This window comes from Canis lupus, chromosome 21 (genome assembly GCF_003254725.2).
Source record: "Canis lupus dingo isolate Sandy chromosome 21, ASM325472v2, whole genome shotgun sequence".
NCBI classification, from domain to species: domain Eukaryota; kingdom Metazoa; phylum Chordata; class Mammalia; order Carnivora; family Canidae; genus Canis; species Canis lupus.
This window is the reverse complement of record NC_064263.1, coordinates 12,719,367-12,733,023: the sequence shown is the minus strand read 5'-3', so window position 1 is coordinate 12,733,023 and position 13,657 is coordinate 12,719,367. Positions and strand designations below refer to the sequence as shown.

The 13,657-nt window shown below is 35.2% G+C and overlaps 1 protein-coding gene across 1 annotated transcript in view; it reads left to right on the top strand.

Annotated features, from left to right (window-relative positions):
* TMEM135 (transmembrane protein 135) overlaps nt 1-13,657 on the top strand; it is a 235,060-nt gene that overhangs the window by 74,124 nt on the left and 147,279 nt on the right. Inside the window, exon 5 of the mRNA XM_025419361.3 lies at nt 5,615-5,680. Within this exon, the coding sequence (XP_025275146.1) occupies nt 5,615-5,680 (66 nt within the window). The remainder of the gene's footprint in view (nt 1-5,614; nt 5,681-13,657) is intronic.

Sequence of the window (13,657 nt, the reverse complement as noted above, 5' to 3'; positions counted from 1 at the left end):
GAACTCGATCCTGGGACTCCAGTATCGCGCCCTGGGCCAAAGGCAGGCGCTAAACCACTGAGCCACCCAGGGATTCCCCATCTGATATGGTTTTTAATTGTGTTTTAAATTGCAATTGATGACTGATTTTTAAGGTAGAATTGGCATTCTGGATTTCCTTTGAGATATTAATAACAAAATGATCATTTATTGAGCACATAAAAGTTTTCCTTCAGTTATGTACCATTGTTATCCTTATTTTGCTAATGATGAAGTTGAGCTCAAAGAAGTGAAGTTGTGCTTGTCCAAGACCACAGGTCTTACAAATGGCAAAGCTAGAATTTGAACTCAACAATCTTTTTCTAAAGCCTGCTTTTCTTAATCTTTATGCTTATTGTTATACATTCAACAACCTGGGAATAAATAAATAAAAGATTGAATTCATGCCCTCCAGGCCCTCTCCGTTTAGTTGGTGAACCAGCACAACAGAGAGACATTCATAGAATAATAAGTGCCGCGACTCTTTGACATAGATTTTTGTTCTTTAGATTCACAGCTGTGATTAAGACTCATTCATATTTGGTCTTTCATTAGTTCAATTCTTAATAAATCGATGCACTGAAGTCTTACTATAGTATGATGCTTTAAAGTTATTATACTGCTTTTCAAGTGTATTAAGTGTATATTTCTTCTTAATTTTACTTCATTTGTATTGGTTTATTGAATGAAAAATTATTAGACCGTAAGAGCCTCAGTCTCTATTGAATTTTGGTTATCTTCACTTTAGGTGCTACTCAGTATAGTACTGCTTGTGTTATAGCATTTTACATTGTTCCAAAATTTTGTTTAAAATCTGTTTTATTTTTTAGTATAACAAAAATTGTTACTTTTTTCTTTTCCTTTCTATTATTATCAAACAGTATGTGTGTATATATACATATACAAAATAAAGATGCAGAGATAATAGAATGTTAAAAAGTAAGGAAAAAGGAAAAAAAGCCAGAGACTACTGCTGTTACCAACTCATTATAAATCCTGGAACTTTTTTGATTTCTACACATATTCAGACAAACACAAGGACTCAACCCAGAACTTTGCATTTACTGCATCTAGATTTCGTGTCTCCTAAGTGTTTTTTATCTAACACTCTTTTAAAATAGGTTTCCTTGGTGACCTATTTTTAAAAAGGACCTATAGATGATTTTTACCCTGCCACTGACAGAAAATGTTTAATGAATATTTTTGTAGTAGTCATTTTAGTCATTATCAAAACTCAAGGAGAGGGAAATTTCAATGAAGAATTTGCTGGTGGTCAAATTATACATGCTAAGAGTTAGCCCTGTGTCTCATTGGTTTTTGGCACTTGTTAGACATTGTTTGAGTACAAGTAAATTAAAAGAAATCTCTTTAGTAGAGGTCAAAAGAATGTTCTACACTTCAGTGCTTCCCTATAGAATCAAAAGAAGCTGAGCTGAATTGACAGAGTGCCGTGAGAATGATACATCCTTGAAAATGTTGGTAGGAAGAGCTGATGAAGTAAATCAATTTAGTTGGAAACAAAAGATTGAATTTGGTATTTTTATTCTACTGGAGAAAGTGCAGGATAAAGAATTAGATCTTCAGACTACTTTGGGTTTTTGAGGCACAAAAAAACAAATAGTTTGATCTTGTTTTAGAGAAGTTGTTGTACACTTTATCCCAAGCTGCCTCTGCCTGTCACCTTTTGCTCCTCATATATATATATATATATACATATACATATATATACACACATATATATATGTGTATATATATATATATATAGTAACTAGCCTGACCTACATGAGTACTGTTAATCACATAGATTAAATGAGGAGATGTAATTTAATGTATATATCACTAAGAATAGAAAAAATACAAGTACATCATTGGTGAGAAATTTTTTCCTTCAACAAGTTTCTGTAAATAGATCTTTCAACATCTAGTTTTATATGCTTTAGTAAAATCATTTGTCATAGCAAAGTCATTCATTTATAATGTTTTTTTTTTTTGTGTGTGTGTGTACGTATGTGAATAACCCCTTTCCTTTTCCATCAATGGCTGAGTTTAACTTTCTCAGTGAATTATGTATTGGAATTATATTCATATCATGCTGCAGTCACAAAATTTAGCAGCATTTACTCTAAAAAGATTTTTTATTTTCTAACTTAGCATGTAGATAGCACCCCCTTTTTCTGGTGTGTGTGTGTGTAGGGGTGTTCCATAGATTGGTTTCCTCATTTAGAAAATGTTAGAAAAATTTTGCTTTTGTGTATAAATTATATGCTATATTTTACCAGTAAGGTTGAATTAAAAGTGGTTTTTTTTTTTTTTTTAAGATTTTATTTATTTACTCATAGAGACACACAGAGAGAATGAGAGCCGAGACACAAGCAGGCTCCACCCAGAGAGCCTGACACGGGACTCATCCAGGGTCTCCAGGATCACACCCTGGGCTGCAGCTGCAGCGCTAAACTTCTGCGCCACCGGGGCGGCCCAAAAGTTTTTATTTTTTAATTCATATCCTGTCTAGGGTTGTTCACTTTTATTTGATAATTTCTAAACTGTCATCTTCTTAGCTTTCTAATTCTGTAACTGTGTAGATTTGTAATAACAGTGATTTGTGATTTTCAGCTTTAGCAGCCATTCCCTCCTGTTTTGCTTTTACAATATATACTCTCACCCCCATCATTGTTACAAGTCAGTATCTTTGTCTTTCTTTGGGCCCTTCCTGTAGTTTAGAGACAGAGAGGGGTAGTGGGAGGGTGAAGAGCAGAGGATGGAGAGGGAAAGCATTTCCTTGTGTTTGTGCCTTCTCCCTTTTAGCACAGCTGACAGATTGCTGTGTGCTCTTGATCCTGTCTTCCACAGGATCCATTTTCTTCCCCATGTCTGAACTTCTTCCACCTGACTGACTACTACTTAGCCACTAGATACTTGTTCAAGTTTCTTTCATCCTAAAAGTGTACTGTCTTCCATTTTCTCAGCTCTGTTCTCTCTACCAACAACTCGTTCTCGTTTCTTACATTTATTGTCAAACTTTTTTTTTTTTTAAGATTTTATTTATTTATTCCTGAGAGACACACACACACACACACAGAGGCAGAGACACAGGCAGAGGGAGAAGCAGGCTCCATGCAGGGAGCCCGATGTGGGACTCGATCCTAGGACTCCAGGATCAAGCCCTGAGCCAAAGGCAGACGCTTAACCGCTGAGCAACTCAGCCGTCCCTATTGTCAAACTTTTTGAATGAGTTTGCTTACACTGTTTAATTTCATATCCTTTTATTCAGTCCTTGACTGTATTCTTAAAAGCACCACTCTACTGACATTGTAAAGTATTTGACCTCTTTGCAAAAGTGGACACTTGCTTTACTTTAAGTCAACTTTTACAAGTTAAAGTTTTAAAGATTTTATTTTTTTTATTCACGAGAGATACAGTGAGAGAGGTAGAAACAAAGTGAGAGGGAGAAGCAGGCTCCCTACTGGGAGCACGATACAGGACTCGATCCCAGGACTCTGGGATCATGCCCTGAGCTAAAGGCAGACACTCAACTACTCTGCCACCCAGGTGCCTCTAAAACAAAGTTTTGATGAAGGATTTATATGTGGTGTAAACATTTAAATAGTGTGCTGCGAAGCTGATGGATGAAGAGTAGTGCTCTTCTCTTCTGATGCCTAATTGCCACAACCCAGAGGCAACAGCTTGCAACCTTTTATGTATTTCTTCTGTCATTTACTCCCACGTATCTAAATTAACACATTTACACTGCTGTTTATATCACACCGATCACACTAAGTTCATACATGGACATCCGTTTTATTTCAGTCTCCTCCAGGTTTCCATCCCTTCCCCCATTTGGATTTCTTTAGATGTGCATTCAGTTTTTACATCTAGAATCGTCTTTTTTGGTTGTTTTTTTTTGGGAGTTACTCATTATTAACATTTATATTTTGTAGAGTATCCATTGAATTCTAGTTTCTATTAGTGAGGGTTGGAAATTTGTTCCTCTTGTGCCAGGTTAAAAATAAGAAGCACATATCAAACAGATGAACTTGCATCCTCTCTTTTCCCAGCTGTACTCTCCTGAAACCTTTTTTCTTTTGGCCTCACTGGCTATCTTGCTCGTCTTTGTCCATACCAAGTATGATCTTTCCTATTGGCCTTTGTGTTTCTATTCCCTTCTGACTGGAATACCTTCTCGTGGACTGAATGCTTTTGTCATCTGCAAATTCATGTCAGAACTCTATGCCTCAGGGTGATGATGTCAGGAGATGGGGCTTTTGGGTAATTCAGATTAGATGAGGAGCCTTTACCTTCACCAGTGGGATTAGTGCCATTACTGAGACTGGGGATAGGGAAAGAGCTTGCTTCTTTTTGCTCCCAGCCATCCAGGAACTAGGAACTAGGAAGCAGGTCCTCAGCAGGCATTGAGTTATCAAGCTTTTAGCTTTTTTTTCTCTTCTAAGAGTTTTATAGTTTTAGCTCTTATATTTAGGCCTTTGATGTCTTTTGAGTTAATTTTTGTATGTGGTAAAAGGTAAGGGTCCAACTTTATTCTTTTGCATGTGGACATTTTCTTTCAAAGATTGTTGTTTCCCCCATTGGATGGTTTTGGGATGGTTTTGGTACCCTTATTGAAGATCATTATGCCATGTATGCAAAGATTTATTTTGGGGCTTTCTATTTCATTGACTTATATGTTTGTCTGTGACACTACTACACTGATTATCATAGCTTTGAAATAAGTTTTGGAATCAGGAATTGTGAGTTTTCTAACTTTTTTCCTCTTTTTCAAGATTGTTTTGGCTGTATGTAGTCTTTTGGGTTCTGTATGAATTTTAGGATGAATTTTTGTATTTATGTAAAAAAGTCATTGGGATTCTGGTAGGATTCACATTGACCCCATGGGTAGTTTTTGGTGGTATTGACTTCTTAACAGTTGTCTTCCAGTCATAAACACAGGATGTTTTCCCATTTATTTATGTTCTTCAGTCTCTTTTAGCTGTGTGTGCAGTTTTCAGTGAATAAGTCTTTTGTTTCTTTGGTTAAGCTTATTTGTAATTGTTAATTTCCTTTTAGAACTGTTCATTGTTAGTGTATAGTTCATTGTATAGTGTATAGTGTATAGTGTATAGCACTTAACTCTTTTGGGGTGTTTTACATATGGAATCATTGAATTACTTCATCTTCTGTCAGTATTTCAGTAGCAGCCAAGTGAATTTGGATTGAACTTAAATGGAAACTAAAAATCAGAATGAATGATAATTTCTGAATTGAATCCAAGTACGAGCTTTTCACTTAATCTTTGTTAATCAAACTAAGGTTTAAACTTATCTAAGTGTACTAATTTGAAATTCTATAAACCTGGATGATTGCCAGCAGATCAAAATAAGCTTTGAAACAATTCTGTTTAAGCTCTTGATAGCATTAAAAGGTTCTGAAAGGATATTTCTGAAGTATAATGTAGATCATTTAGCTCTTATTGTGCTTTATTGATGCTTCTCTAGAAGTTGCTGGAAATGTAATAGTAATGAATGTTTTTTACAGTTTGGATGTGGGATATACAGTTGAGTACAGATTATAAATGATATTTTTTGCTTTTTTTAATTCACAGGCTACAGAAACACTGTTTAGAATGGGAGTAGCAAGAGGAACCATCACAACATTAAGAAATGGAGAAGTAAGATGAGAATTTTAACATAAATATTATTTTATTTCATAGTATCCAGTTTTTAAAACATAAACATGGTGAATTCTGTGATACTGTATACTACAAATTGAGAAATACATGATGTATGTAATATTGAGTGAATCTGACCTACAAATCTATTTTAGTTTAGTCATACTGGAACCAGATTTTGAGTTGAAAGCAAAGTGCTAAATCTTTTAATATTTGGTTACCAATTGCTTTTACTCTTAAAAGAGAATGACATTTTACTTAATAATAACTTCTGCAAATATATATATATTTTAATGGAAATAATCCTGTACTTTTTCCTTTCTTCTTATCCTGTGTCCTACAGATCTGATAATTCTTAAAATAAAATAATTTGTAATTTTGACATTTATCACAGAGAGAGAGAGAGAACGAGAGAGATAAGAGAAATAAGGTCGGAGGGAGAGAATTGGAATTTAGTGTGTCTGTTTTATAGGTGAGGCTCAATTAAAATACAAATTCTAAGGTGTGACTTTTCTAAATGTTCCTACCAATGCTTTAAAAAAAGCAGCTACTGAAATAAATTTCATTCCAAAATTATTACCAGCCTAATTACCATTCCATTTGCCTTTTCTTTATTCACCTCTCACTAAGACATACTTAGGTTGAGGTTGAATATAATGTCACATTGCCATGTTCCTTTTTCTGTTCTACTAGCAAATACTTAAAGATAAAATATAGTGTTCCTTATTCTAGGATTAAATTTTGTGTTATTTAATGTAATATTTATAATTCATTAACCTAAATATTTAATAGTAAATGTGACTGAATATCTGAGGAGTTAACTGAAATTGTGTTATTGTATGGTTTTTTTTTTTTAAAGATTTTATTTATTTATTCATGAGAGACAGAGAGAGAGGCAGAGACACAGGCAGAGGGAGAAGCAGGCTCCATGCAGGGAACCCGATGTGGGACTCGATCCCGGGTCTCCAGGATCACGCCCTGGGCTGAAGGCGGCGCTAAATCACCGAGCCACCAGGGCTGCCCTATTGTATGATTATAAATTTTATCAATTCATATATATGCCTATTAGGGGAAAATGTACAATCATTTGGAAGTCATATACTCTTAAATGTTGAATTTTATATTGCCAAGGCACTTTGGTATTAACTTGTAATACATATTTTGTCTGTGGAAAAAACTTATCCTTTTGTAGTCTCAACAAACTGCAGTATGTGGTGCATTTTAAGAAAAAAAAAAGCCTAAAAAAAAAAAAAAAAAAAAAAAAAGAAAAAAAAAAGCCATTCCCATTAAGTCAGACATATTTGTCTGCCTAGAAAATGTCGAAATGAATTTCAGATTTTTGTAATTGTTATGTATTTTCTTTTGGGGGCAGCAATAAAGTTTTGAACTTTTTATCTTGTAAGAAGGCTGAGAAAATGTATGCAAGACAGTTTTAAAAGTAACCTTTCGAGTATATCAACACATATTGGATATGTACATATTTTATATAATGGAGATGAAGCAGTTAAAGCAGCTGGCTTTGATCCATTTCTAGCCTCAGTTACTGGGGATTCCCACAGATTACTAATCTCACTAAGAGGTATTATATGCATTCTCTGACTTTTAGTTTCCTCTCGTCTCGTTTTGTTCCGTTTCTTTCTTTCTTCTTTAAATTATTTTTATTTATTTATTCATGAGAGACACAGAGAGGCGGAGACACAGGCAGAGGGAGAAGCAGGCTCCCTGTAGTGACCCCGATGTGGGACTCGAACCCAAGACTCCAGGATTATGCCCTGAGCCAAAGGCAGACTCAATCACTGAGCCACCCAGGCAGCCTCATTTTTTAAAAAAATTTATTTCAATACATTAATCAGCCAGTTAATTAATTAATTAATTAACTTGTTTGAGGGAGAGAGAGAGTGCACAAGCGGCGAGGGTGAGGGGAGGGGCAGAGGAAGGGGGAAAAAAACAGACTACTCACTGAGCAGGGAGCCCAGTGTGGGGCTTGAGCCAAAGGTGTCTACCTTAACTGACTGAGCCACCCAGGTGTCCCATGACCTTCAGTTTCTATAATGAGGTTAAAATGGTTAAGATGCACATTTTTTTTCTGTTACGTTTTAAGATATCTGAAAATCAGCGATACCTTGTGGGTACCATTTACTATTTTTCACGTTTTAATATCTCTTAAGTTGTAAGATTCCTTTAAGTCTTTGATATGTTAGATTTGATAATATACGATAATATTTTGTAGTTTAAAAAATGTAGTGACTAGTAAATACTCAGTAAATGGCAGTTAGGAGAGACTACAAAGTTGTTTTAATTTAATTGTTTGACTTGGAAAATAGAGAATTAAGACAAAACAAAACAAAGATATTATTAAATTAAATATGTGTTTATGCAAGTGACATAAATTTTTGGGGATGCCAAGGTAAGTGCTATGGAAATAGATGATATAACATGGTTCTTGGCTTTAGAAGTGCTTACTCTCTGGTTTAGGAAACAATTGCATGAATACCTGGGAAAAAATCTGTCAGGGAGTAGAAAATGCTTAGTTTATGTTGAGTCTGGAAGTAACTAGAGTCCACATTCCACTTGGAATGCGCTAAATTTTAGTATAAAGGCAATAATAGAGAATCCATTTGGGAGTAGGAGAAAAGCTAAAAGGTTAACATTTTAATGGATTATTTAAACAGAAGCTGAAATCACCATATTTATCATATTGGAAAATTTATGAAATGCTCAGGGAGGAGAGGGTAAGCAGTTTCCTTGTCCTAGGGCATTTCAAAAATTGTTCTAGCCCATTACTGTAAAAATTTCTGTTAAGCAGTGATTAAAGAAGTAACCTGTAACAGTGCTATCAAGTAGGAAGAATAAAGACTGGTATATCCAGATTACAAAAAGATCAGACTTAGAGTAAGTTGTTGTCTGGTTGTACAATGATGCTGAATTCTGCTTGTCTACCCTTCCCTGTATTCTGACTCTAAGGCTACATTTTGTCTAGTTATTGGGCATTTTTACTTGGGTGTTTTAAGAAATGTTGAGACCAGAAAACATGGTTCTTCTGTCAGAAAGTAAGGAGATAGTTTTTTTGGGGAGTGCCTGGGTGGCTCAGTTGGTTGGGCATCTGCCTTTGCCTTGGGTCACAATCTCAAAGTCCTGATGAGATCAAGCTCCACTTCAGGCTGTCTGTTCAGCAGGGAGTCTACTTCTCTGTCTCACTCTGTGCTTGCTCTCTCTCTTTTTCTCTGTTAAATAAATAAACTTTAAAAAAAGGTTTTGTTTCTTTTTTTGGCCTATATAGCATTTAAGAAGATAGTTTTTGAAGGAATTCAAAATTGACTACAAGTTACAGTGAATCATTAGAAGATTTAAGCAAAAGAGTGACACATTTATCTTTGTAAAATCTTAAGGGAGCAATTATTATAGACAGGTTTTTTTGGGTTGAATTCATAAAAATTTGTTTCTTTTTTGGGAGGGCTAACTTGTAAAATTATCACTATCAGTAAATAGTTATTGAATGTGCTTGGCTTAAAAAGCATACTTAGTGTTTACATATAGGGTGAAACAAATATTTTGTTGAAAGATAGAGTTACTCTCTTAAATTTATATATTTTAAAAAATATCTACTTTCTTTTACACAATTTAAGACCTGAGTAAGCCAGAAACTGGTATTTTTTCATTAGATTACTCTTAATTCAAAGTTTGAGAGAGAACAAAGTTTAGAAATTGTTTACCTTAGGAAGGGAGAATTTCAAATTCTAGGTCTTAATTTAATCCTTTACCTTCTATTTATTAGCTAACACTATATATATACAGTTCTTACAATGATGACAAAGAATCACTGGGAGTGTGTAATGAAGAAGCTAAATGACATCCTATAGCCAGTGAGTTTGTTCATCTGTTACAGTTCAATTAATTAAAAACTTTTAAAAATGGGTAGCCCTGGTGGCTTAGCAGTTTAGCACAGCCTTCGGCCCAGCGCATGATCCTGGAGACCCAGGATCAAGTCCCACGTCGGGCTCCCTGCATGGAGCCTGCTGCTACCTCTGCCTCTCTCTCTGTCTCTCTCTCTCTGTGTCTCTAATAAATAAATAAAATCTTAAAAAAAAACTTTTTAAAAGATTTATTTATTTTAGAGAGAAAAGAGGGAGCTTGCACTCTGTGCACGAGCGAGGGGAAGGGCAAAAGGAAAGGGTGGGAGGAAGGGAGGGAGGGAAGGAGGGAGAGAAAGAATATCCCCACTGAGCACAGAGCCTGATGCAGAGTTCAGTCCCACAACCCGGAGATCATGACTTGAGCTGAAGAGTCTAACACTCACCTGACTGAGCCACCCAGGCACCTCAATTTTTAAAAATTTTTATGAATTTCTAAAATGTCAAGCCTATCTATTTTTGGTTTTCAAAAAGTTTAATTTTTTATATCTGTGTCTTTAGCAGTACATTTGGAATTTTGGAGAGAGGAATGGAAAGAGAAATCTCCTTTCCTATTCATTCAATGAGTATGGAGCACCCTCCGTATTTCCAGTATTGTTTTAGGTATCTGTGATTCATCGGTGAGCAAAGCAAACCAATACCCCTGCCTTTGGGGAGCTTATATTCTAGCCTATTAATAACCTATGGAAGATAATAAAAACATACAAAGCAACTAGAGAGTAATTACATACCTTCAAAATAAGTTATAAGGAAGTATATGGCTTAAGAGTAAGTAACATAAATAATAGAGGAAGAAACAAGTAATTAGAGTAAGGTTAAGTTAGTTCAGAAGATATCTTAGGAAGCACATCTTCAGCTGGGCCTTGAAGAAATTTATGAGCATAGCTGAAGAAGAGAAGGTCAGAAGGCATTGCTAGTTAGGAGAAAGTGTAAATATGGGCATAGTTGAGAGTTAAGGAAGGATATCTTTTTTTTTTTTTCCAACTTATTTATTTATGATAGTCACAGAGAGAGAGAGAGAGAGAGAGAGGCAGAGACACAGGCAGAGGGAGAAGCAGGCTCCATGCACCGGGAGCCCGATGTGGGATTCGATCCCAGGTCTCCAGGATCGCGCCCTGAGCCAAAGGCAGGCGCCAAGCCGCTGCGCCACCCAGGGATCCCAAGGAAGGATATCTTGATGTAGAATTAAAAAGAGGGAGATAGGGTGTGCTGTTGAAGGGAAGTAGCATCAAAACAACTTTCCATTTTAGATCATTTTATCACCGTTCTTTCCAAAGAAGATATTTAAGTTTTAAGAAAGTACAGTTGACCCTTGAACAACACATGTTTGAACTGCATGGATCCACTTATGTGTGGATTTTTTTTTAATAAATGCATAAATGTATTTTGTCTCCTTTATGATTTTCTTAACATTTTTTTCGCCTGGCTTACTTTATTGTAGCAATATATATAATACATATGTATTCCTACAATATATAAAACTTACAGCATACAAAATACATGTTAATTGGCTGTTTATTTTATAAGGCTTGCAGTCAACTGTAGACTTAGTAGTTACATTTTTGGGAAGTCTAAAGTTATATGCAGATTTTTGACTGTGCAGGGGATTAGTATCTAATCTCCATGATGTTCAAGAGTCAGCTGTAGTTTTTTTTTAAATTCACATTTCCCTGAGAATTTGCTATATTAATGCTTATATTGATTAAGCTTGTGAATGAATAATTAATATTTTATCTCCTTCCCAAGTGGAATAGCCAGCTTTGTGTGCTGGAAAGGGCACTAGTCTGCATGCCAGTCAATGTGGGTTTTCTTCCTGGCTTTAATAACTATGTGATCTTAGACAATTTACTTAACTTCTCACAACTTCAGATTCATACCTTAGAAAATGAATTGATTAGTTGATTTTTTAAGGTCCTATATAGCTTTAACATTTTCTAATTTAGGCTTCTTTGTATATCCTCCTCTCTCCCTTTTTTTTAGAGTAGACTCTACACCCATCTTGAAGCCCAACTCAGGGCTTGAACTCATGACTCTGAGATTAAGACCTGAGCTGAAATCAAGAGTTGGACTTAGCCACCCACATTCCCCCCACTCTCCCGCCCTTAAAGATGTGGTTCTTGGCCTCTACTGTAAATGAAAAGTGCCCATGGAGCTCTAGAAAATTTAGGTGCATGGGCTTCATCCCCAAAGACTTTGTCCATTGGGTCTACCTTAGGGCTCCGGTATCTATATTTCTATATGTCTACTAATCTGTTATAGAGCTACTTATCTGTTACACAGAGCTACTAAAATCTACTAATTTTAATGCCTAGCCACTGCTGTAAACTATTTTTAAGAAGTATTTTTCAATGTCTTCTTTGAACTCAAGGAACACACAATTTGAGTAGATGTAGCAAGGAGTTTGAAGTGTATTTCAAGATTTTTGTATATAAAGTAGAACACAGTAGCATGGACTATGGATGTTTTGGTAAGATGGATAGGGGATTTGACCCAGTTTCTAGTTTTGTTTTTTGTGGTATTAGGTATTTAACATGTTTTATTAGAATGGAAACCTTTTTTGGCTTCCTGGAATATGCTTTAAATAACTAATAGAGAATATTTTGTTTTAGTGTAATTGCTGCATAGAGGTAAGAACTCTTTGATATGGATTTTTCAGGTTTAGCACCTGCCTCACACATAATAAGGATCCTAGTGTATGTCTGATGAACAAATATTAGAGTTATTTAGAAAGAACTTCTGTGGCAAATATCACTTTGACTTAATCAACTCTCAGTTTAAGATAAATAAAAACGTAAATGTAGATTTTTATATATATAATAAATACTAGGGCTATATTATTCCAAAATCATGAAATTTGTAATATAATAATAAATTTTTTGACATCATATTTTTTCATGAATTAAGAACTATTTAAAGAAACTATGAAATTTACATATTTGATATTGAATCTTGTTCACAAAGTTTATTATTCAGATATTAAGTTACATTTCCAACATTATTGATATTGTTAAAATTGTACTCAATTCAGTATAATACTTTAAGTAATTTTCTTCTTTGTGAATGAAAGTTCTTTATATAAAGAAATATAAAAGTAAGCTTTCATACATTTATATTTTAATTTTCAAATTTTTTTAATTAAAAATTTTTAAAAAATATTTTATTTATTTGACAGAGAGAAGAACAAGCAGGGGGAGGGGCAAAGGGAGAGGAAGAAGGTTGCCTTCCTGAGTGTGGGACACAATCCCAGGACCCTGAGATCATGACCTGAGCAGAAGGCAGATGCTTAAACAACTGAGCCACCCAGGCATCCCTTGACATTTATAGTTTTATTTTATTTTGTTTTTTTTAAAGATTTATTTATTTATTTATGATAGACATAGAGAGAGAGAGAGAGGCAGAGACACAGGAGGAGGGAGAAGCAGGCTCCATGCCGGGAGCCTGACGCGGGACTTGATCCCGGGACTCCAGGATCGCGCCCTGGGCCAAAGGCAGGCGCGAAACCGCTGAGCCACCCAGGGATCCCGACATTTATAGTTTTAAAATCGCATTTATTTTTTTCTTGGTTAAGTATTTTATTTATTTATTTTTTTACTATTTCTCTTTTAATACCACCTAACAAAATATGTAAGTCTTTGATAATCAAAGTGTCAGTATTTCAAATAGTGAAGTCTGTGTGGCCTGATACCTAGTGAATGCCAGGGACTAGTGGCATGTAAAATCTGATGAAATAAATAAATATTTATTGAGAGCATCTTAAAGACAGATCTGACACATGGGACTGGAGTCAGATCTAGTGTTCATTTCCTTCCTTCCGTCCTTCCTTCCTTCCTTCATCTAGTGTTTCCTTCCTTCCTTCCTTCCTTCCTTCCTTCCTTCCTTCCTTCCTTCCTTCCTTCCTTCCTTCCTTCCTTCCTTAATATTGTCAGGCACTATACTAGGTGTTAGGTTTTAATGGTAAATAATACTAATATGGTTTCTGCTCTGAGGAAATTTTCTATGTATTCTAGTGGCTGAGTCCATAACTTACCACTTGTGACCTTGCTACTCAGTGTCTTCTTCTGTAAAT